At 63.0% G+C, this 20,592-nt stretch overlaps 3 protein-coding genes and 1 non-coding gene across 4 annotated transcripts; 2 read left to right on the top strand and 2 right to left on the bottom strand.

Moving 5' to 3' along the window:
• The first annotated feature begins 228 nt into the window (after nucleotides 1-228).
• TRNAQ-UUG (transfer RNA glutamine (anticodon UUG)) lies at nucleotides 229-300 on the top strand. Its single transcript has one exon. It is a non-coding gene; the product is annotated as a tRNA-Gln (tRNA).
• Nucleotides 301-1,394: 1,094 nt separating this feature from the next.
• GNGT2 (G protein subunit gamma transducin 2) lies at nucleotides 1,395-3,940 on the bottom strand. The gene is made up of 3 exons (XM_040087382.2): nucleotides 3,888-3,940; nucleotides 3,435-3,524; nucleotides 1,395-2,678 (listed from the first exon to the last, which is right to left on the bottom strand). The coding sequence occupies exons 2-3, from the start codon at nucleotides 3,516-3,518 to the stop codon at nucleotides 2,553-2,555; spliced, it is 210 nt and encodes a 69-aa protein (XP_039943316.1). The 5' UTR covers nucleotides 3,519-3,524; nucleotides 3,888-3,940; the 3' UTR covers nucleotides 1,395-2,552.
• Nucleotides 3,941-5,750: 1,810 nt separating this feature from the next.
• ABI3 (ABI family member 3) lies at nucleotides 5,751-11,891 on the top strand. The gene is made up of 8 exons (XM_058423689.1): nucleotides 5,751-5,875; nucleotides 6,743-6,910; nucleotides 7,920-8,096; nucleotides 9,110-9,195; nucleotides 9,793-9,885; nucleotides 10,175-10,356; nucleotides 10,425-10,565; nucleotides 11,036-11,891. Exons 1-8 carry the CDS (start codon nucleotides 5,759-5,761, stop codon nucleotides 11,194-11,196), a joined length of 1,125 nt encoding a protein of 374 aa, XP_058279672.1. The 5' UTR covers nucleotides 5,751-5,758; the 3' UTR covers nucleotides 11,197-11,891.
• On the bottom strand, nucleotides 11,730-13,730 carry PHOSPHO1 (phosphoethanolamine/phosphocholine phosphatase 1). The gene has a single exon (XM_040087503.2). It carries the CDS (start codon nucleotides 13,727-13,729, stop codon nucleotides 12,983-12,985), a length of 747 nt encoding a protein of 248 aa, XP_039943437.1. The 5' UTR covers nucleotide 13,730; the 3' UTR covers nucleotides 11,730-12,982.
• Between the last annotated feature and the right edge of the window lie 6,862 nt (nucleotides 13,731-20,592).

Here is a 20,592-nt window from a genome sequence, read left to right as displayed (position 1 = left end):
TGACAAAGGCAGAAATAAGTAAAAAAAAAAAAAAAAATCAGAAATAAAAGTGGAAAAGAGAGTGGCGGGCACGAGGCTGCCAGCGGCGGTGCCGGGGCTGCAGGAGGCGTTCAGGGCCGGAATTCCCGCAATTCCCGCAATTCCCGGAATTCCCGCGGACGGCGCCGGGACTATTTCCCGCGGGCGGAGGGATAGGGAGGGCGCGCGGCGCGTCCCGGTACACCCAGCGGTCCCATGGTGTAATGGTTAGCACTCTGGACTTTGAATCCAGCGATCCGAGTTCAAATCTCGGTGGGACCTCGCGTTTCTTTTTGCCTGACGCCGCCGCCGCGCCGGGGCCGGGCGGGGAAGCGGAAAGGACCGGGCTGGGCTGAGAGGCCGCGGGGGCCGCGCCGGGAGCGCCGGGCCCGCACCGGCGCCCGCCGCGCTCCATTTTGTGCGTGGGCGCCGGCGCTTCACGGCGCAGGCGCGGGGGAAAGGCTGAGGACGGGAGCCGGAGGGCTCTCGCCGTGTTCCGCCGCTGATTGGCTGAGTACGACGTCACTCTGGCATTTCTGTGTTTCTATTGGCTGGCCTCCCGCTACGCCCCGCCTCCCACGGGCGCGCCCCGGAGCCCCCCGGGGAGAATCGCGGTCTCCGTTTCCCATGGCTGATTGGCTCTTTGGTCTGTCACTCTGGAAATAGCCTGTTTTTATTGGCTGTAATGTCTCTTTGAACCTCCTCCCCCTTCAGCCATCCGTTTCTCCGGGCGAGGTTTCGGGCTCTCTCTTCTCCACCGCTGATTGGCCGAGCCGGCTGTCACTCTACCACTCCCGCCTTGCTATTGGCTGGGCGCGCTCTTTGCCCCGGCTCCCCCTCAACGCCCCGGAGCCCTCATGGCGGGTTCGAGCCCTCACGACGCCGCGGGCTCCTCCGGCGCTGCCCTAAGCCGCTCTGGGGCCGGCCGCGGCCCGAATCCCCTCCGAGGCGGCTCAGCCGGCTCTGACGCACGTTCCCGGCGATTAACGGGTCAATCCCCTCCGGCCACGGCCCGGTTATCGCCCCGGATTAGGGGCAGCTCAGACCCAGGTCGAGCCGATCGCCGCAAGTCCATGCCACGAATATATGGGTTTTATTTTTTTTCAGCCTGAATAGCCTGAAATTATCTTGGCGCCGTGGCCAGGATAAGAAGCAGCGTTTTTGAGTGCGCCCCAAATTAATTAAGGAGCGTCTCACATCCAGCTCCATCAGTCCCCCTAAAAAACCCCACCAACTCCATCAAAAAATAGGATTCTGCATTCCCCCCCCCCCAAAAAAAAAAAAAAACCCACCCTCAGAACCTTCAAAAACTCCACCACAAAGCAAAATTCAGCCCCACCGTGCATCCAGAGTTTAAAAAAAAAAAAAAAGCACTGAAAGATGGAGCGTGGCATCGGTCACAAGCCAACATTTGAGAGGGCGAGGTCAGCCGCTGTGGCAAATAAAAGCCACTTCGAGCAAAAATAAAGCCCCAAAATCCTGGGAATTCTCCTGCAAGAAAATCCCAAATTCTCCTGCAAGAGAGACAGAGGCCGCGGCGGTGCTGGAGGGTTTATTGAGCATCTGCCAGAAAGAACAAAACTCGATTTTGGGGTGTTTTAGGGGCCAGGGGGTGCAGGGACGGCTGCAGGGGAGGGAGGGGGCTTGAGGAAAATCCACTTTTTTTTCCCCCCTGCTTGAGAAAAATCCGCTTTTTCTGTCTCCTCCTGTTTTTAGGGTGTCTGCAGTGCCTTTGCCCCGCGGGTGAGCCGAGATCCAGCGGGCAGGAAAGCAGGGATCCAGAGGGATTTCCTTGGATTTGAACCGGTTGTTCCTCTGGGATGGAGACAGAGCCCCGAGAGACTCCTGAATTCAAACTGCTGCCACTTCTCTTTTGGGGTTTGGGGCAGTTCTGGGAGAGTTTTCCCCAAGATTAAAACGGAGCTGGATTAAAAAAATAAAATAAAATAAAAAAGGAAAGAAAAAGCAGAAGAGCTCCCAACAGCAAAGCCCACTGCATTCGGGAGCTGGCTGCGCCCTGGGGTTTTGGGGTTTTTTTTGGTCAAGCAGAAGATTAAATTTGTGCTAAAAAAAACCCCAAAACCCCAGGGCGCAGCTCAGGGATGGCTCCAGGTGACAGCACGGTCACAAATCTGATTTTCCAGGGCTTTTCCAGAGGAGGAAGCGAGACCTGGAGGAGGAGGAGGGGGGCTGGTGGCATCTCCCTCCATCCCATGCTGATCCCACATGGAATCCCCAGGGAAGGGAGGGCTCCGGGACCTTTGGGCCAGCGGGGATGAGCTCAGAGGCTCGGAGCAGACTCAGCTCGCTGTTTCCACCGCCCCCAGCTGCATTAAACAACGCAGAAATTTCGCTCTTTTCCTTCTGCTCGCGGGGAGCCAAAGCTCAGCCGCGAGCGGCGGCGGCGGGTGGGGAGGATTTGGGGGTTCGGGGTGGAGTTTTTTCTCCTTTTTCTCCTTTTTGCTGCCCTTTAACTGCGCTGGGGTCGGGTTCGGGGCTGGCAAGGGGGGAGCGGGGCGATGCCAGTCCTGGGGTCAGCTGATGGTGCAGCCGCCCTTCTCCTTGAAGGGGTTCTTGTCCTCGGGGACGCCCTTGAGCAGCGGGTCCTCGCCCGCCATGGACTCGATGTACTCCTTGATCTCCTTGCCCGTCTTGGAGACCTGCCGGGAGGGAGGAATTCCCAGTGCCCGGACGTTCCCGGTGCCCACGGAGCCGCCCGTGCCGCCGGGAGAGGGGAGCAGGGCATCGGGCATCCCAAAACCACCCCTGGGGCATCCCAAAACCATCCCTGGGGCATCCCAAAACCACCCCTGGGGCATCCCAAAACCACCCCTGGGGCATCCCAAAACCACCCCTGGGGCGTCCCAAAACCACCCCTGGGGCGTCCCAAAACCACCCCTGGGGGATCCACCCAGGATGAGGCATTCCAAAATCACCCCTGGGGCATCCACCTGGCATCGGGCATCCCAAAACCACCTCTGGGGCATCCCAAAACCACCCCTGGGGGATCCACCTGGCATGCGGCATCCCAAAATCACCCCTGGGGCATCCCAAAACCACCCCTGGGGTGTGCCAGAGCATCCCAAATAACCCCTGGGGTGTCCCAAAACCATCCCCGGGGCGACTCAGAGCATCCTTGGGGTGTCCTAAAACCATTTCTTGGGTATTCCAAAGGATCCCAGATAATCCCTGGGGTGTCCTGGTAACTCCGGGGTGTCCCAAAGGATCCCTGGGGTGTCCCAGAGCATTCCTGGGGTGTCCTAGAGCCTGTCCAGCTGTGGGGCTGGGATGGGAGCATTTCCCGGGGGACAGAGTCTGGGGTGCTCCTGCCTGGATTTGGGGGATCCATTTCAGGGCCTGGGGTTCACCTCCTTCTCCCCATTTCAGGAAAATCCCCCCTCGGGTGCCCAGCTCACCATCTGCCTCTCGTTCTTCACCTCCTTCTTCAGCTGGTCCAGCTCCATCTTCAGCAGCTCCTTCTCCGTCATGTCCTGAGCCATTTTGCCCTGGAGCCGAGGGAGTGGCTGATTATTGGGATTATCGGGGTTATCCCACGGGATCGGGACCCTCCCCGCTGCCCCTGACCGGCGTCTTGGGACGCCTTCCTGGCTTTTCTAAGGAATTCAAGACGTTTAAAAAATTTTTTTATTTCCTCCGGGTTTTTACAGCGCGGCTCCTCCACTGTTCCTGACCCTTGGGAATGACCCCGGGAATGGTCCCTGGGAATATTTCCACACCTCTGAAAGTTTTTGGGACCCAACCCTTCCCCCCCCTCCCCAAAACCCCCCAGGGCTGCTCGGGGACCCCGGGAGCTCCGCCGGGAGCCCGAGCTCTCCCGGGATTTTCCTCCCGAGGCCGGCAGCACTCACCTGTGCGCTCGGAGCCCGCGGAGCGCGGGGCCGGGGCCGGGGCTGGGGCTGGGGCCGGGGCTGGCTGCAGATGTCTTTGTGCCTAAGCCGGTGATTAAGGGCTCAGCAGCCTAAGCCGGTCAGGTGTCGGGAATTAGCCCTGGATAATCGCGGGGAGGGGCTGCTGGAGCACCCCAAACCCCACCTGGGACATCCCAAACCCCACCTGGGACATCCCAGACCCCACCTGGGACATTCCAAACCCCACCTGGGACATCCCAAACCCCACCTGTGACATCCCAAACCCCACCTGGGACAGCCCAGACCCCACCTGGGACATCCCAAACCCCACCTGGGACAGCCCAAACCCCACCTGGGGCTGAAATATCCCAAACTCCACCAGGGGCTGGGACACCCCAAACCCCACCCACTGCTGGAGCACCCCAAACCCCACCAGGGGCTGGAATGCCCCGGAGAGCCCCGGGCACTGCGCCATGGGTGGGGAGAAGTGGGGATCCTGTCCGGAGCGGCGGGAGTGACCCCGGAGTGACCCCGGAGTGACCCCGGGAATGATCACTGGGAGTGACCCCGGGGGTGACCCTAGGAATGATCACTGGGAATGATCACTAGGAATGATCACTGGGAATGACGACGGGGAGTGACCCCTAGGAGTGATCTCTGGGAGTAATTCCTGGGAATGATCACTGGGAGTGACCCCTGGAGGTGACCCCCGGGAATGATCCCTGTCAATGACCTCTGGGACTGACCCCTGGGAATGACCCCGGGAATGACCCCAGGACTGATCCCAGGACTGACCCCAGGACTGACCCCAGGACTGACCCGGACTGACCCCGGGGGTCCCGCCGCCTCCCCCCGGTGCGTGCGGCCCCGGCGCCGCGGGGCTGTGCGAGCAGCCGCGGCTCTGTCCCGGTGCCGAGGCGGAGATTTTCCCGCAGGAAATCCATCACTTCCCTCGGGCTGGGCTCGGGATGGGCTCGGGATGGGCTCGGGATGGGCTCAGGAAGGCCCGGCCCAGCCCGGGGGTTCTCCTGTCCCCCCCTGGCCGGGGACACAGCCCGGGGCCGCGGGAGGAGCAGCGGGACGGGCTGGAAGCGCTCTCCAAGCACGGGGAAGTGGGAATTTCCTGCGGGGATGTGAAACGCGCCCGGCCAAGGACGCGCTGTCCCCGGCCGGGGGGGCACCGGGCCTGTCCCACCGTGCCCTGAGCGCTGTGCCAGGGACGGGCACCGGGAGCGTCCAGGAACGCTCCCTTCCCTTGGCCCGTGCCAGCCGAGGGCAGCGAGAATTCCCGGGATTGCTGTCGGGAGGACGGCGGTGCCTCGGGGACGTGGGCACAGGGGGCACAGATGGGGGCCGGGATCCCTTTGGGGCTGGGATCCTTCTGGGGCCAGGATCCCTTTGGGGCTGGGATCCCTTTGGGGCCAGGATCCCTTTGGGGCCAGGATCCTTCTGGGGCTGGGATCCCTTTGGGGCCAGGATCCTTTTGGGGCTGGGATCCCTTTGGGGCCAGGATCCTTCTGGGGCTGGGATCCCTTTGGGGCCAGGATCCTTTTGGGGCCAGGACGATTTTAGTGCCAGGATCCTTTGGCAGTCGGGACGATTTTGGGGTCAGGATCCTTTTAGGGTCGGGATCCTCTGGGGGTCCCTCCCCGAGCCTCCAGCTCCCGTGACTCACATCCTTCCCCTGTCCCCTCCCGGCGCTGCCCCTCCGCCGTTCCCCGTGGGGCCGGGCCCCGTGCCTGCCCCGGGCGGGGCGGCGTGTCCCGGACGGGACGGGGACACCGCGGCGCCCTCGGGCCCTGCGTCAGCACCGCCGGCGCCTCAAAACTCCGCGGCGGCGGGGAGGAAGCGAGAGCCGAGCCCGGAGAGCGATGTCGGAGCTGGAGCAGCTCCGCCTCAGCCGCATCCCCGAGGGCCGGCGGCTGCTGCGGGAGCAGCACGGAAACCTGCTGCGGGTGGCCGAGTACTGCCACAGCAACTACCTGCAGGTCGGGGGGGTCCTGGGGGTCCTGGGGGTCCCGGGGGTCCGGGGAGGTTTTGCCCCTGAGCATCGCCGCTGCCTCCCGGCCCGGCTTCCCCTGCCGCCCTCTGCCGCGTTCGGGTTCTGCTCCTGCTCCCCAGCAGCTCTGGCGAGGGTTCGGGATGGAGGGTTCGGGATGGAGGGTTCGGGATGGAGGGTTCGGGATGGAGGGTTCGGGATGCAGAGAGGGTGTAGGATGCAGGGTTTGGGATGCAGGGAGGACTCGGGATGCAGGGAGGGCTCTCCAGGGGATTGGTTTCTCTGGAGAAGCCGTGGGAGAGCGCCGGGGCCAGCAGCGTGTCCTGGGCTGTCACAGGGGCTGGGAGGTGGCACCTGTCCCTGCTGTCCCTGCTGTCTCTGCTGTCCCTGCCATCCCCCCTGTCCCCCCTGTCCCTCCTGTCCCCTCCTGTCCCTCCTGTCCCCCCTGTCCCCCCTGTCCCTGCCGTCCCTGGCAGCCCCGAGGGCCGGGAGCCAGCGGGGCAGAACCGAGGGGAAATGCTCTGAGCTATTCCGGGCGCTGACGCCGCGTCCCTGCGCGCCGCTGGCACCGCCAGGTGTCCCACACGTGGCCAGCTGTCCCCAGGGGTGGCCACCAGCCCGAGCCGGGCGCTCAGTGAGCTCTGGAAGCTTCCAGAGCATCACTCCCGGCAGGAATGCCGGTGAATCCCTGGTGTGCTGGGGGCCGGGGGAGGCGTGAGGCGGGAATTCCCGGCAGGAATGCCGGTGAATCCCTGGATCCCCCCTCCCGCCGGCGCGCCGGGGGAAGTGTGAGGCATTTGGAAAGCAGAAGGAAAGGCGCCGGTGCCGGTGCCACACGCCGCTCTGTCCCCCGCAGGCCGGCGACAAGAGGAAGGCGTTGGAGGAGACGATGGCCCTGAGCACGCAGTCCCTGGCCAGCGTCACCTACCAGGTCAGCAGCCTGGCCAGCGCCTTCCTGCGCCTGCTGGACCTGCAGGCGGCCCAGCTGCGCCAGGTGGAGGCCGACATCACCTGCGTGGCACAGGTGGGATCGTCCCGGGGGGAGCGGGGTCGGGAAAAGGGGTTTGGGCAGCTCCGAGGGGCCGGAGACCCTCCCTGTGCCATGGGAATGCAGATCCAGACCCTCCCTGTGCCATGGGAATGCAGATCCAGACCCTCCCAGTGCCATGGGAATGCAGATCCAGACCCTCCCTGTGCCATGGGAATGCAGATCCAGACCCTTCCTGTGCCATGGGAATGCAGATCCAGACCCTCCCTGTGCCATGGGAATGCAGATCCAGACCCTCCCTGTGCCATGGGAATGCAGATCCAGACCCTCCCTGTGCCATGGGAATGCAGATCCAGACCCTCCCTGTGCCATGGGAATGCAGATCCAGACCCTTCCTGTGCCATGGGAATGCAGATCCAGACCCTTCCTGTGCCATGGGAATGCAGATCCAGACCCTTCCTGTGCCATGGGAATGCAGATCAGAGACCCTCCCTGTGCCATGGGAATGCAGATCCAGACCCTTCCAGTGCCATTGGAATGCAGATCCAGACCCTCCCTGTGCCATGGGAATGCAGATCCAGACCCTCCCTGTGCCATGGGAATGCAGATCCAGACCCTCCCTGTGCCATGGGAATGCAGATCCAGACCCTCCCTGTGCCATGGGAATGCAGATCCAGACCCTCCCTGTGCCATGGGAATGCAGATCCAGACCCTTCCTGTGCCATGGGAATGCAGATCCAGCTCCTCCCTGGGCTCGGGGCTGTTTTCCTGTCACATCCACCAATCCCAAACTGCCCCAAAACCTCCACGTGGGAGCTCAGAGCCTTGGCCTGGCTGCCACACTGTCCCCGTGCCGGAGGCTGGCCTTGTCCCCCCGCAGCTTGGGGACACTCTGCAGAGCCACCCGCCCTCTCCCGATCCTCTCCATCCCATCGATCCCATCCCATCCCAAATCCCCTCCCTCCGGGGCAGGGACCTGGGGGCGCCCGGGGGTGCTGCAGGGCCTGGCACGGGGCTCTGGGGACAGTGGGTGTCCCCTCGGCAGTGGGTGGACATCCACAAGGAGAAGGTGTCGCGGCGCGAGATCGGCGCGCTGACCGTCACCAGGACGATCCCGAGCTGCCACAAGGTCGTGGCCCCCCCGGAGCCCCCCGTGCTGGAGCCCTATTACAGGAAACCCCTCAACTTCAGCGTCCTGGACCACGTCGGCCACGGCGTCAAGGTCAGCAGGGGTCCCGGGGCGGGGCGGGGGCGGCGCTTTTCGGTCCCCAGTGTCCCCAGTGTCACCCTGAGGGGCGCAGGGGGGGCTCAGAGCCCTCCTGCGTGGAGCAGTGGGGTGCAGCCCACTCGGCTCTGGGGGTCTGAGCCCCACGGAGCCTTTCCCAGCTCTGGAAAACCCCACTGGAGGGGGTTGGAATCCTCACAGCCCCGCGGAGCCTTTCCCAGCCCTGGAAAACCCCACTGGAGGGGGCTGGAATCCTCACAGCCCCGCGGAGCCTTTCCCAGCTCTGAAAGCTGCCCACAAAAGCGTTTTGGAGACCTCTCAGCCCCACAGAGCGTTCCTCACTGCAGAAATCCCCCACAGCAGGGGTTTTGGAGCCCCACAGAACGTTCCTCGCTCTGGAAATCCCCCATGTGCGGGGTTCAGAGCGCTCCCAGCCCCACGGAGCGCTCCCCACTCCGGAAATCCCCCGTGTGTGGGGTTCAGAGCGCTCCCAGCCCCACGGAGCGCTCCCCACTCCGGAAATCCCCCAGGGGAAGGTTCAGAGCGCTCCCAGCCCCACGGAGCGCTCCCCACTCCGGAAATCCCCCGTGTGTGGGGTTCAGAGCGCTCCCAGCCCCACGGAGCGCTCCCCACTCCGGAAATCCCCCGTGTGTGGGGTTCAGAGCGCTCCCAGCCCCACGGAGCGCTCCCCACTCCGGAAATCCCCCACGGGCAGGTTCCGAGCACACACAGCCCCGGCGGGGCCGGGGGGAAGTGGCGGCCGCCGTTCCCACGGTGCCGGTTCCTCGTGGCCGCCCCCGCAGCCGCGGCTCCTTCCGCTCCCCGGGGCCCCGGGGGTGTCCCGTCCCGTTCCCGGGGGTGTCCCGTCCCTTTCCCGGGGGTGTCCCGTCCCGTTCCCGGGGGTGTCCCGTCCCGTTCCCGGGGGTGTCCCGGGGCAGGGTGACCCCCGGGGCAGGGTGACCCCCGGGGCAGGGTGACCCCCGGCCGTGTCCGTGTGTCCCCGTGCGCAGGACACCAGCACGCAGCTGTCCCGCACCGGCACGCTGGCTCGGAAAAGCACCAAATCCTCCTCGGCACAGGCTGCGGGAACGCTGGGGTGAGCCGGGCCGGGCCCTGGGGAGCGGCCCTGGTGTGCCACCAACGGGGGTGGCACGGGGAGTGGGCTCGGTCGGGGTCCCATCCTGTCCCAGGGATCCCATGGATCCCAACCAACTGATCCCATTGATCCCAATGATCCCAACCAATTGAACCCATGGATCCCAACCAACTGATCCCATCTCAACCCACTGATCCCATCCCATTGATCCCATGGATCCCAACCAATTGATCCCATTGTCCCACTGATCCCATTGATCCCAACCAATTGATCCCATTGTCCCACTGATCCCATTGATCCCAACCAATTGATCCCATTGTCCCACTGATCCCATCCAACTGATCCCATTGATCCCAACCAATTTATCCCATTGTCCCCATTGACCCCATGGATCCCAACCAATTGATCCCATCCCAACCCACTGCCCCCACTGCCCCCGCTGACCCCACTGACCCCATTGACCCCGCTGACCCCACTGACCCCATTGACCCCGCTGACCCCATTGACCCCATTGACCCCGCTGACCCTGCTGACCCCATTGACCCCACTGACCCCGCTGACCCCGCTGACCCCGCTGACCCCCTCCCGTCCCCGCAGGAGGAGCAGCCGCGTCCCCGAGCCCGTGCAGCCGCCCGTGGTTCCCGAGGGGAAGCTCCCGGCAGCCCCTGGCAGCTCCGAGCCCCCCCTCAGGTACCGGGAGCTCGGGGCTTTGGGAAAAACCAACCCCACAAAAGGGTTCTGGGGGATTCACTGCCCTCGTGTCCGGAGCAAAAATATCCTTTAGGGAGAGGGGAAGTGATGGGAGATGGTGGGAACTGGTGGGAGATGGTGGGAAGTGATGGGAGATGGTGGGAGATGGTGGGAACTGGTGGGAGATGGGGCCCAGGGCGGGCGGGAGGAGATGGGGCACGGCGTGGGGAAGGGTTGGCACAGCCGCGGGCTCCGGTGCCGCCCTGACGCTGCCGCTGCTCCACCGCAGCTCCGGCGGGGCGGCTCCCGGGGCAGGGGACGGGATTCCTGCCCCGCCACCGCTGCCGGGGCCACCGCTGCCGGGGCCACCGCTGCCGGGGCCACCGCTGCCGGGGCCACCCGCCGCCGCCATCCCGCCCCCGCCGCCCCTCCCCGGGCACCTCCCGGCCCCAGGTGAGTGTGCGGAGCCCCGGGGGTGTCACAGGGACACGGGGCCCGTCCCCGCCCGTCCCGGGGGGTTTCGGCCCCTTCACCCCTCACCCCTGGGGCTTTCGCAGCCCCCGGCGACCCCGAGCCGCTGCCGCCGCCCCCGGCCGTGCCCGACCTCGGGGACCTGGCCCTGCCACCGCCACCGGCGGCAGAGGAACCGCCCTGGGCCCCGGAGAGCTACCTGGAGAAAGGTACAGAGCACCCCAAAATCCCCGGGAGCACCCCAACCCACCTGGAGAAGGGTACGGGGCACCCCAAAACCCCCTGGAGAAAGGTACAGGGCACCCCAAAACCCCCTGGAGCACCCCAAATCCCTGAGAAAGATACAGAGCACCCCAAAATCCCTGAAAAAAGGCAGGGAGGATCCCAAACCCCCTGGATCTCCCGGCTCAGCCCCTGCCCAGCAGCCCGGCGGTGCCGTGGCCGCCCCTGTGCCCTCCATGTGCCTGTCCTGTGTCCCGTGTCCCTTGTCCCATGTCCCCTCCATGTCCCATGTCCTGTGTCCCACGTCCTGTGTCCCACGTCCTGTCCCCTCCACGTTCCTGTCCCGTGTCCCGTGTCCCGTCCCCTCCATGTCCCATGTACCATGTCCCGTGTCCCGTCCCCTGTCCCCTGTCCCCTGTCCCCTGTCCCCCTCCACGTCCCGTGTCCCGTCCCGCAGTGGTGGCCCTGTACCCCTACGAGCGGCAGAAGGACAACGAGCTCTCGCTGGAGCCGGGCGCGCTGCTCTTCGTCACGCGCCGCTTCTCGGACGGCTGGTGCCAGGGGGTGCTGGGCCACGAGTCCGGAATCTTCCCCGGGAATTACGTGGAGCCCGTCTGAGCCCCGGCCCGCCCGGAGCCCTGCGCACCCTCGGCTTCCGGAGCGTCCTTGGCAGGCTTCGGAGCCGGGAATTTGGGCTTTTGCAGCACTGGGAATTTGGGCTTTTGGAGTCGGGAATTTTGGCTTTTGGAGCTGGGAATTTGGGCTTTTGCAGCGCTGGGAATTTCAGCTTTTGCAGCGCTGGGAATTTCAGCTTTTGGACCCGGCAATTTTGGCTTTTGGAGTCAGGAATTTCAGCTTTTGGAGCCGGGAATTTGGGCTTTTGGAGTCAGGAATTTTGGCTTTTGCAGTGCTGGGAATTTGGGATTTTGGAGCTGGGAATTTCAGCTTTTGCAGCACTGGGAATTTGGGCTTTTGCAGTGCTGGGAATTTCGGCTTTTGGACCTGGGAATTTGGGCTTTTGGAGCTGGGAATTTCAGCTTTTGCAGCGCTGGCAATTTCAGCTTTTGGACCCAGGAATTTTGGCTTTTGGAGCCGGGAATTTCAGCTTTTGGAGCCCCGACTCCCCAGCCCTGCCCCTCCCCTGCCCCCACGGCACGCTCCAGCGCCGTTCCCGAGCCCCGGCAGCCCCAGGGACGCAGAGCAGCTCGGGCCGGGGCTGGCGCTTCCTGCAAATACAGAGAGCAGCCACAGATCCCAGTCTTTAATTCCATGGCTTCGAGCTCCAGGCGGCGGGACGGGAGCGGGAGCAGGAGGAGGAGGAGGAAGAGGAGGAACTCGGGGGGCTTTGGCTGTGTCCTGCGGGGTTTGGGGCTCCAGGGCTCGGGGGAGGCCGGGCCGCCCTCGGGGCCGGTAAGGCTGCGGATCAATCCGGGATAAACCCGGGATAAACCCGGGAGGAGCCAACCCCGGAGAGCGGCGAGTGCAATTAGAAGGGGTCATTAATTACTTCATTAACACTGCGGTGGTGGTGGGGGGGGGGGGTTTGGCCTCTGGGGACGCGGTGGCAGCGGCGTCACAGCACCACGGGAGCTCCGGGGGGGAAGTGTCCCTCCCTGGGGTCCGAGGGAATTCACGAGATCCGGGAAACGGCTCCGGGCAGGGAGGGGACACTGGGACACAACGGGGACACCGTGGGGACACCGTGGGGACACCGTGGGGATGCCAGGACACCGTGGGGACACCATGGGGACACCGGGACACCATGGGGACACCAGGACACCATGGGGACACTGTGGGGACACAACGGGGACACCCGGGTTCCTCTGCCCGGGTTTATGGGGCCGGGGAGGCTCCGGCTCCTTCCCGAGGCTTTCCTGATGCTCCCGGCGGGTTTTACCGGGAGAGTAAAATCCCAGGGGACGGCGAACCCCAGCGCGAGGGTTGGGATGGGCCAGGGAGAGGGGAATTCCCTGCTGGAATTCCCAGTGGGGTCAGGAAAAGGGGAAAGAGCCCAGGGAATTCCCAGCGGGGTCAGGAAAGGGAAGGAGCGCAGGGAGAGGGGATTTATTTCCCTGCTGGAATTCCCGGTGGGATCAGGAAGGGGAAGGAGCCCCCCAGGCAGCCCAGGGGGAGGATGGCAGGAGCAAGGACGTGCCCAGCCCACCGGGAGCCGGCTCCAGGATTTTTAGGAATTTCTCTTTCAAGGCCAAAATGGAAAGGAAGCAACAACTCCAACCAAAAAAAAAAAGAAAAAAAAAAAGAAAAAAAAAAGAAAAATAAGAAAAATCCCCGTCAGCGCCAGCAAAAGGGCGCAGGGTCCGGAGCTGGGAGAGGCGGGAGAATCCCCGGGAGCGGGGCCTGAGCAGGAGTGGGGCTGAGACCCCTGGAGCCCCCAGCCCTGCCCTCAGCATTTCCTCCTGAGCAGCTCCTGCAGGTACCGCGCCACCTCCGCCGCCGACTCCCAGGGCACCACGGCGGCCTGGAACGCTCCGGGCTGCTCCTCCTGCCGCTCCTGGATCAGCCTGTGCATGGGGTACCCCCTCCTGGGAAAAGCCACGTCCGCCGCCCGCAGCATCCCGGCGGGGCAGAAGTCGTTGGCGCCGTCGCCCACGTAGAAGACGCGCTGGAACTCGGCGCCTTCCCGCGCCCGCTCCGCCAGGTACTCGCCCAGGATCTTCCTCTTGCACATGTTGGCCGGGCACTGGAGGCACTTGTGGCTGTGGTAGGGCCCCAGCAGCAGGAAGCCGCGGCGGTCGAAGCTGGCCGGGTTGCTGAAGACCTTGCGGAAGAGCGAGCGCGCGCCGGCCGCCCGCAGCTTGGCCTCCACGCCGTAGACGTTGGCGTCGGAGATGAGCACGACCTCGAAGAGCTGGCGGTGCTTGGAGAGGAACTGGAAGAGCTCGGGCACGCCGGGGGACAGCGGCAGGTTCTCGTAGACGGCCCTGAGGTCGGCGGGGCGCACGCCCTGCTCGCCCAGCCAGGCCAGCACGCGCCGCATGTGCTCGTTGTAGGGGCGGCCGCGGGCGCCGAGCCGCAGCTCCTCCGGCAGCGCCCGGCCCCGCTGCACCGAGTCGTCGCTGTTCTCGTCCACGATGGTCTCGTCAAAGTCGAACACCAGCAGGAAGCGCGGAGCCGCCCGCGCGCCCGCCATGGCCGAGCCCTGCCGGGGGAGAGACCGGGGTCACTGGGGGGTCACTGGGTGTCATTGGGTGTCACCTGCCATGGCCGAGCCCTGCCGGGGGAGGGACCGGGGTCACTGTCACTGGGGGGTCACTGGGGTGTCACTGGGGTGTCACTGTCACTGGGGTGTCACTGTCACTGGGGTGTCACTGGGTGTCACCTGCCGTGGCCGAGCCCTGCCGGGAGAGAGACTGACGTCATTGGGCTGCCATTGTCATTAGGGTGTCATTGGGGAGTCACTGTCACTGGTGGGTCACTGTCCCTGGGCTCTGGTGGCACCGGCCATGCGCAGGGAGGACAGGACAGACCCCGCTGTCCCTGTGTCACTGTCACTGGGCTGTCACTGTCCCTGTGTCACTGTCACTGGGGTGTCACTGTCCCTGGGCTCTGCTGGCCGCCCTCAGCCCAGCCGGGCCGGGAGGGGTTAATCCCCCGTGCCAGGCCCGGCCCCGGCGCTGATCCGGGATCGTTAATCCCGGCCCGAGGTCACCGAGCCTGCCCGGGAGGGGACAGCGGGACCCGGGAAGTTCCGGGATCAGGAAAGAGCCCCGGGATCAGCGAGGGCGGCCTTGGAACGGCACAGCTGGGACAGGGGGTGACAGCTGGGACAGGGGGTGACAGCCCAGGTGCCCTTGTGCCACCTCGGGGACAGGGGGTGACATTTGGGACAGGGGGTGACAGCCCCAGCTGGGATTTTGGGGCCGAGTCCTTCCCGCAGGGGCTGGAATGTTCTGGAACAGCTCCCCAGGGAATTGGCGCCTTCCCAAGGCGGGGCCCGGGCTGGGATTTTGGGGTGCCCTGGATGGATCCTTGGGGACCCCTCCCAGCTCAGGATATTCCCTAAAACCCCAAATCCCCCCGGCTCCCCTCAGCCAATCCCAAATCCCAAAGGGTCCCCGGTTTGGGAGCCAATGCCGAGGGCACGGGAGGTGACCGGGATGGTGACACCGAGGGTGGCACCGAGGGTGACACTGATGGTGGCACTGAGGGTGACACCGAGGGTGACACCGAGGGTGACACCGAGGGTGACACTGATGGTGGCACCGAGGGTGGCACTGAGGGTGGCACTGACGGTGACACCGAGGGTGGCACCGAGGGTGGCACTGACCTTCCGGAGGCACGGCAGCCCCAGCGCCCGGCAGCACCGCCTCATGCTGGCACCATCCCCGGCACGGCGCTGCAGGGCACAGAGAACAGGGAATTCCGTCAATCCTGGGCGCTTTCCTTGGATTTCCCCGGGTTTTCCTGTTCCGGGGGGGATTAAAGGAGGGCGGAGCCCGTGTGGAGGCTCCGAGCGCTCCTGGGTTCCCCGCGAGGGGAGAGCAAGGAAAACCGAAAAACAAACGGGAAGAACAAAAAAACGGGAAGAGAAAAAAAAAAAAAAAGGGAACAGGGAAAACAAAAAACCAACAAAACAAAACAAAAAAACAAACAAAAAAACCCCAACAAAACCTAAAAAAACTGACAAACAAAAAACCACAATAAAACAAAACACGCACAAAACCCCCCAAAAAACAGGAACGGCCGAAACAAAACCAGGAATAGCAAAAAAAACCCGGGAACAGCGAAAATCCCTAGGGACAGAAAGGGAAAAAAACCAAAAAAAAACCCAAAAAGAAATGGTGAAAAACGGTGAAAACAGGAAAAAAAAACCCAACCGGGAAGAGCGGCCCTGCTCCAAACGCCCCCGGATTTTCTTGCACTTAATTCGGGGCGTTCCTTTGGACGGAGAAATTCTCCTGGAACGACGCCGAGGCCGGAATTCTGCCCAAAAAGCGCTCCGGGCGCTGGAAATGGGGGGATTTCCCGCCGGGAATCGCGGCCGGGCCCGGAGGGTTGCGGTGGGTGGGCGGCGGCGGCGGGACGGAGCTGGAGTTTGCGGGGATTCGCGGGGACGGGGCTGGAGCCGGTTCCCGGTAATTCCGGGCACGGCCGCGATCCGCGGGAATCAAAATCCAACCGCGGACGGCGCAGGGAGACGGAGCCGCGCCGAGCCCCGGCTGCGAAATTTGGGGATTGAAATCCTCGGCGGGCTGCGGGCACCCGGCACCCCCCAAATCCCAGATCCTCGGGATACGGAAATCCCGAGGCGGTGAAGCAGAGCTGAGCCCGCCCGGGGTCTGGAAATCCCGAATTCCCCCTGCGGGGTCGGGAAAAAAGAATTTAGGAAATCTCCTGGATTTAAATTAATCAGCGGACACACCCGGGCGGGTGTGGGAAGGGAAATCCCGGCGGGAGAGGATCCCAAATTCTGCTCCGGGATGGGATAAAGGGAAGGGAAATCCCGAATTCTGCCTCGGGATGGGATAAAGGGAAGGGAAATCCCGAATTCTGCTCCGGGATGGGATAAAGGGAAGGGAAATCCCGAATTCTGCCTCGGGATGGGATAAAGGGAAGGGAAATCCCGGGGGGAGCATCTCCGAAAAAAAAAAAAAACCAACCCACAAAAAAAACCCCACCGAAAAAATAATAATAATTTTAAAAAAACTCCAAAAAACGCGCGGCGGGAGGGGTCGGGAGGGGAAATTACCGGGATAATTGCTCGGCAGTAAAGGTTTCGACTCCCCGGGTTTGGGGTGAGGGTCGGGAGACGCCTGGGAATCGCTGGGAATCGTTTCCCGGCGCGGTTTGCGACCCCAGTCCCGGGGTTTTTGGGGTCTCTGTCCCGCAGAGCCGCGGGGTCCCAGAAATCGGCACCGCCGGGCTCGGACCGGGAGAACCGGGACCGGGAGAGCCGAGCCTGGAAATCCCGGGATACCGGGAGAATCCCGGGACAGCGCCGCGTCCCCCCGCCGCGCTCTGATCGTGCCGGGTTTGGAGGTTTTGAACCCCAAATTCGGGGTTTTTTAACTCAAACCCAACTCCTGCCCTGGCGCGGATCCCGGAATTCCCGGGAATTGCCGGGGGAATCCCAAAGGCACCGGGGGAATTAAACCCGACCCGGTCGCAACGGCGGCGGCTCCGGAGGAGGAGAAAATGCGGGAATTGACGGGAATTCCCTGGGAAGGAGCGCTCGGAGCCCCGGGATCCCCTCGGCCCGTCCCGGGCTCCGCTTTCCCCCCGAATTCCCGGGCACGGGCGGACCGCTCCGGGTCACCCCGGGCGCCGGAGCCGCTCCGGTTTCTCCCGGTGTTTTGTTTCCTGCCGGGATCCGCGGCGTTACCGCAGCCCCGGGGCTCCGCAAAGCGCCCGGTTCGGCCCCGGCTCCCCGGTACCGGCACCGGCGCAGCCCCTCCCGGGCTCCCCCCGGTACCGGCGCCGTCCCTTCCCGGCAGGGTCCAACCGGGGGGGACCCTCCGGTACCGGCAGCAGCCGTGGCGGATCCGGCACCTCCCGGTACCGCCGCGGTGCCGCCTCTCGCCTCCTTACCGGGTCGGAACCTGCCGGGAGCGCCCGGTCCGCCCCGGTGCGGGAGTGTGCGGGGGCGGCCCGGGCTCGGGGCCAGTTGGAGCCGCTCGGGGCCGGTTCGGAGCCGCTCGGGGCCGGTTCGGGGCCGGTTCGGAGCCGCTCGGGGTCGGTTCGGAGCCGCTCGGAGCCGCCGCCGCCGCGTGCGCGGCCCCTTTAAAGCGCCGCCGCCGGCGCCGCCGCAGTGCTCTGACGTCACCACGCGCGCAGCCAATGGCGGCGCAGCGTTCCCGGCGCGCGGGGGCGTGGCCCGGCCCGGACACGCCTCCTTCCCGAGGGGCGGGGGCGCCCCGCTCGCGCGCCGCTGCCAAAAGTTACCAAATCGGGAAAAAAAAAACAACAAAAATCCCAAAAACCTCCCCAAACCCCGCTGCGTCCTCGTGTGACCGACGCCGGCCGGGAGCGGCGGAGGGCGGGGCGGGGGGGCGGTTCTGCCCTCAACGCCCAGCTCGGCGCCGAAGCTCCGAGAGAGAAAAACGCCGGAATTGTGCCCAAAATAAAGCCGGGGACGCTCGGGGAGGTTTCTCCGTGCCCGGCCGCAACCGGGCGGGGCCCGGGAGTTAATTCTGGGAGCCGGGACGGGGGAATTGCAGGGTTGGGTGCCAGGGCAGCGCCCGCAGGCTCCGAGCCCCGCCCGGGCTCCGCCGCTATCGCCGGGACCGCAGGAGCCGCCAGATAAAAATACCGGGGGCAGGAACCCGGCCCTGGCTCTCTGCGGGTTTGGGGTTTTGTTTTATTTTAATTAAAAGCGTCCAGGAATGGGAAGGCGCGGCCGGGATTCCAAAGGTCGGGAAAAGCCGCCGCGTTTCGCTCCCGGCAGCGCCACGCGGTCCCCGGGCGAATCGGGCGGGATTCGGGTGGGATTCGGGTGGGATTCGGGTGGGATTCGGACGGGTTCGGGAGGCATTCGGATGGGATTCGGGTGGCATTCGGGTGGGATTCGGGAGGCATTCGGACGGGATTCGGGTGGGATTCGGATGGGATTCGGGTGGGATTCGGGAGCCATTCGGACGGGATTCGGGTGGGATTCGGGTGGGATTCGGGTGGGATTCGGACGGGATTCGGGTGGGATTCGGGTGGGGTTCGGGAGGCATTCGGGAGGCATTCGGGTGGGAATCGGGTGGGATTCGGGAGGCATTCGGGTGGCATTCGGGAGCCATTCGGACGGGATTCGGGTGGGATTCGGGTGGGATTCGGGTGGGATTGCTGGGGTTGTTTTTGCTCGTTTTGGTGGAATTCTGCCGCGGAGCAGAGCTCGGAGCGTCCCAGGGAATGGTAGGGAATTCTGGCAGGGAATTCTGGCAGGGAATCCTTTGATCCCTGCCCAGCCCGGGACACTCCGGCTCTGGGATCCTCTCCCGCTCCTCCCGGACATTTCCCAGCTCTGGAGCCGCCCCAGCCCCGGGGAGACTGGGATCTTTGGGAGATTCTGGAATTCCAAAGGGCTCGTCCTGCCCCTTCCCAGCGGGATCCACGGGGCGGAGAGCACCCCGGGATCATCCCGGATCCATCCCAGACCCGTCCCGGGATCCTCCCGGCTCCATCCCGGCCCCGGGACTTTGGCAGGGACGCTCCCGGTGATTTTCCACTGCGGAATCCCGGGAGCAGCCGAGGACAGAGCCGGGAGCTCCTGGCTGCTACTGGAAAACCACGGGAGCCTTTTCCAATCCCGGCTCCTGGGGCTCCAGGTTTGTCCTGGAATTTCGGGATTGCGGCAGCCCGAAGGTCGGGAACCCCTGGCAGATCCGTGGGATCAGAGCTCCCGGAGTTTGGGGAACGGAGGCTTCCCAAGGGAATTCCAGCTGCAGCCACTCCCCGCCTAACGGCTCCAAAATCCGGGATTTCCACTGGAGCAACACATTCCCGGTGGTTGGATAAAATTCCACGATCGTTTTGAGTGGAAAACCCTCTGGAACTGACAAACGAGGCCGAAAATTCCATTTATCCCATGGGATGACCCCTGGTCCCCCCCCCAGGCTTTCCCGGATTCCCAGAGGAAAAGCCAATTAAAAAAAAAAAAAACTTAAAAATGGGAAAATCGGAGAGAGTCCTGCCTGGGATGGATTTCCCAGGGAAACCATGGAATTGTCCCGGGATTGGGCAGGGGTGGGAATTGAGGTCCCTTCCCACCCAAACATCCTGGGATTCCGTGAGGAGGAATCACCAATTTCGGGATTATTCCTTCAGGAAATTCCTTCTTTAGGGAATTCTTTCTTTAGGGAAATATTTTTTAGGGATTATTTCTTTAGGGATTATTTGGGGCGCCGAGCCCGGGCTCCATGGAGGAATAAAATGGGAAAAAGCAGCGAAATAAAATGGGGAAAAAGCAAAATAAATGGGGGGAAAAGGGAAAATAAAATAGGGAAATGAGGCAGAATAAAATAAGGGAAAAGCAAAATTAAACGGGAAATAAGGCAAAATAAAATGGGAAATAAGGCAAAATGAAATGGGAAAAGCAGCAAAATAAAATGGGGGAAAAGCAAAATGAAATGGGAAAATAAAGCAAAATAAAAGAGGGGAAAATCAAAGTAAAATGGGAAAATAAGGCAAAGTGAAACGGCAAAATAAGGCAGACTAAAACGGGAGAATAAGGCAAAATAAAATAGGGGAAAGGCAAAGTAAAATGGGGAAAGAAAGGAAAATAAAATGGGAAAAGCAGAAGTGAGAGGTGCAGGCAGGAGGGAACGCCCGGACAAATCCCCTGGAGTTTCCCATCCCTGCGGAATTCCGTGGGTGCAGCAAGAACGGGAATCGACCAGGAAACCACAACAGATCCCAGCCTCGAGCTCCCTGCGTTTTAAACCCCATTTCTCCCGTTTTTTTCCCTGGAATAAATCCCCGGGAGAGGATCCCGCCCCCCTCGCAGCCTCACATCACGGCCAGACCGGGAACGAGGGGTTGGAATTTTTAATCTTCTTCCACAGAAAGGAAGTTCATAAAATTCTCAGAATGATCCGATACAGAGCGGAGCTGAAGAGCAGGAAAAAAAAAAAATAAAATAAAATTTAAAAAGAGGAAACCCATCCCAGATCCTGGAATTCTTGGAAGAGCAGCCCTGGAAATCTCGAGCGGAGAATTTATTTGGGGGGGGGGGGGCGGGAAAATGGTTTTGTGAGACCTGGAGTATAAATTGTGGATGGTTCATTTTGGGGTTTGTTTTCAGCGTTTAAAAATCAGATTTTTCCCTGAGCAGGGAATTGGGGCAGGGGCGGAACGCAGAGAGCTCCAGGGAATCGGGAATTCGGGATTGGGATTTTCCCCTGCCAGGAGGGAAGAGGGGGATTTAAATATTCTGGAGAGAACTGTTTTAAAAATGTCATTTCCTTCCTCAGGAGGGGCCTTTGGCTCAGCCAAAAACGAGGAGTTTGAGCCCAAAATTGCCCCAAAGTTTCCAATTCCATGGAAAACCCAACTCCAGGATTAGGGAAA

This window comes from Hirundo rustica, chromosome 27, assembly GCF_015227805.2.
Source record: "Hirundo rustica isolate bHirRus1 chromosome 27, bHirRus1.pri.v3, whole genome shotgun sequence".
Classification (NCBI taxonomy): Eukaryota; Metazoa; Chordata; class Aves; order Passeriformes; family Hirundinidae; genus Hirundo; species Hirundo rustica.
Note: the sequence above shows the minus strand (reverse complement) of the source record. Positions and strands in the feature narration are given on the sequence as shown.